The sequence below is a fragment of the Penaeus monodon genome, chromosome 17 (genome assembly GCF_015228065.2).
Source record: "Penaeus monodon isolate SGIC_2016 chromosome 17, NSTDA_Pmon_1, whole genome shotgun sequence".
In the NCBI taxonomy this organism is placed as follows: domain Eukaryota; kingdom Metazoa; phylum Arthropoda; class Malacostraca; order Decapoda; family Penaeidae; genus Penaeus; species Penaeus monodon.
Genome location: NC_051402.1, coordinates 22,117,954 through 22,120,291, shown reverse-complemented (window position 1 = coordinate 22,120,291; position 2,338 = coordinate 22,117,954). Strand labels below are relative to the sequence as shown.

The following is a 2,338-nucleotide window of genomic DNA, read 5'->3' as shown; positions in this document are numbered from 1 at the left end:
AAAAATATTAATCCTGATAATAATGTTAATGATAACAGTAGTGGTAGCAGCAGCATTAGTATCAATGATAATGATAATAATGATAACAATAATGGTAACGATAACGATAATAAGAATAAGAATAAAAAAAAAAATAATAACAACAACAATAACAATAATAACAATAACAATAAAAATAATAAAAAAATATTAATAGTAATAATGTTAATAGTAGTAACAACAACAACAATAATAATATTGATAATAACAATACAAATACTAATATTAGTACTACTACTACCATTGATCAGAAAGAGGAAGAATATACTCACCAGGCATTTTCCTTTCGTGTCCGGTGTCGGCGAATATGCCGTTGCTTAAGGGACTTAGCAGCTACAGGTTTAAATCCACTGTGGCTGCGATAAACCAAAGAAAAATTGTGTAAGAAACTTTAACAAAAACCTTCCATTTTTTATGTGAACTATTGGAGTTATTGGTCAAACCCCCCTATTTCAATTCTTTATTATTTTTGCCACGCGCACGCGCACGCACACGCACCGCACCCAAACACCGACGCCGCACAAAACCCCACGCACCCCCAAACACCACACACACCCCCCACACACACACACACACACACACACCACACACACACACACCACCACACACAATATAATATGCGGTGTTTTATATATAGTATATAAACATACAATATATATATATTAAAATTTAATAATATATATATAATATACTATATATAAATATATTAATAATATAATATATATATATATATATTTTTATATTTATATTTTATATATAAATATATTTATATTTTAAATTTTTGTCTGCATGTGCTCATTTTGTATTATTATTTTGTGTGTTCTGTCCACTGTAAACAACAAATAGAACTAAAACGATGTGTATCGAAAACACACTGAAAACAAAATATGAAACCAAACACATTCAGGCTTGCACTATATTGAAAAATGAAAAAAACTAAACGCATTCTTACAACTTATCACTATTTCTCACATTACTACAACAAAAAATACCACAACAGATTCCACAACACAATAACTATAAGAAAAAACTACTTGTCATCGCGAGACACCCTATCGTTACGAGAGTCAAAACGAAACTGAAATTAGGCGAGTGACCGGATGTTTAATCAAAAGATGAAAATAAAAATTTCGTTCTATGTTGAGTTACGTGTTGTGGAATTATGTAGTGTCGATGAGAAATATTTGTTTACCTATTTTATTCAAATAACATAAAAGGAAGTAAGCTGAGGAGAAATGTTTTGATCATGTGCGAAAGGAAATGTGGAATGATCGGCAATAACGACAAAAAAAAAAAATGAAAATGAATTAATCGCCCTTAGTTATCCCCCTCACTGAGACAGAGCTATAATCAACATACTGGATGGTCGCATTTCCTCTGTAGTTATAAAGTAAAGCGGTTCTTATTGCCTCTATCACTCTCTCTCGTTGCCAGACCTGGGTATCCGGCACACATGAAATAGAAATATTTACTTTGAAATTCTTAGTGTAACTTTGTGCCATGCTCATGCTATTAGCATCTAATCATATTTATTCAGTACTGTCACTCTCCTTTTCTCATTTCTTTTTCGTTTTTGTTTGAGGTTTTATGCTTGAATTTCTGCGTTCGCATATAGCTTGTTTCTTTGTTTCTTTACCAATATCTTTGCTGTTAAGTTTGTTGCTGCCATTATTCTCACAATTCTTAATCCAATTTTGTTGTTTTTTGTTGTTGTTATAATGATAAAAAAAATTGTAATGGTGGTTATAATGATTATATTATTATCATTATTGTTATTCCCATGTTTTTCATTTTATAGTTATTTCATTGTTTTTTTGTTTTTTATTATCATATCCATCACTCTCATCTCCATATCTCATCATCATCATATCATCATCATCTTTATCTTTTATCATTATTTTATTACTTTATTTTTATTATGGTTTTTTAAGCATTTCTGCCTGGTTTTTTATTGCCGTTTTTCTTCCTTTTAGGCGATTTTTATAGCAAATGACTAAAGGTAACAGTTGCCTTCTCCTTTTTAAAGTTCAACTTTCTCATTTTCTTCCCGTCCCCAAAAAAGCAGTCTTCTGCAGTACCCCAAACCTCCCCAATGTCCATATTTTCAATCCAACATTCAAATCTTTTGTATCGCTTCCGAGGCACCAATCCTACGGAAAAACTTTGGCACTCGCTTTCCCCACAACCTTTTTATTTCCCTTTTCAGATCTTGGTATTTTTCACCTTCTCAATTTCTTTTTCTGAAATCCCGTTTGCAGTCGGAAATATCAACTATTAACCCTCTTTTTTCCTTAGATTA

The 2,338-nt window shown here is 31.3% G+C and overlaps 1 protein-coding gene across 1 annotated transcript in view; it reads right to left on the bottom strand.

The window, feature by feature from the left end:
- LOC119583616 (synaptotagmin-10-like) overlaps positions 1 to 1,127 on the bottom strand; it is a 21,047-nt gene extending 19,920 nt beyond the window's left edge. The window contains exons 1-2 of the mRNA XM_037932198.1: positions 1,074 to 1,127; positions 312 to 395 (exon numbers count right to left, since the gene is read on the bottom strand). Coding sequence (XP_037788126.1) covers positions 312 to 318 — 7 coding nt within the window. The 5' untranslated portion in view covers positions 319 to 395; positions 1,074 to 1,127. The remainder of the gene's footprint in view (positions 1 to 311; positions 396 to 1,073) is intronic.
- Between the last annotated feature and the right edge of the window lie 1,211 nt (positions 1,128 to 2,338).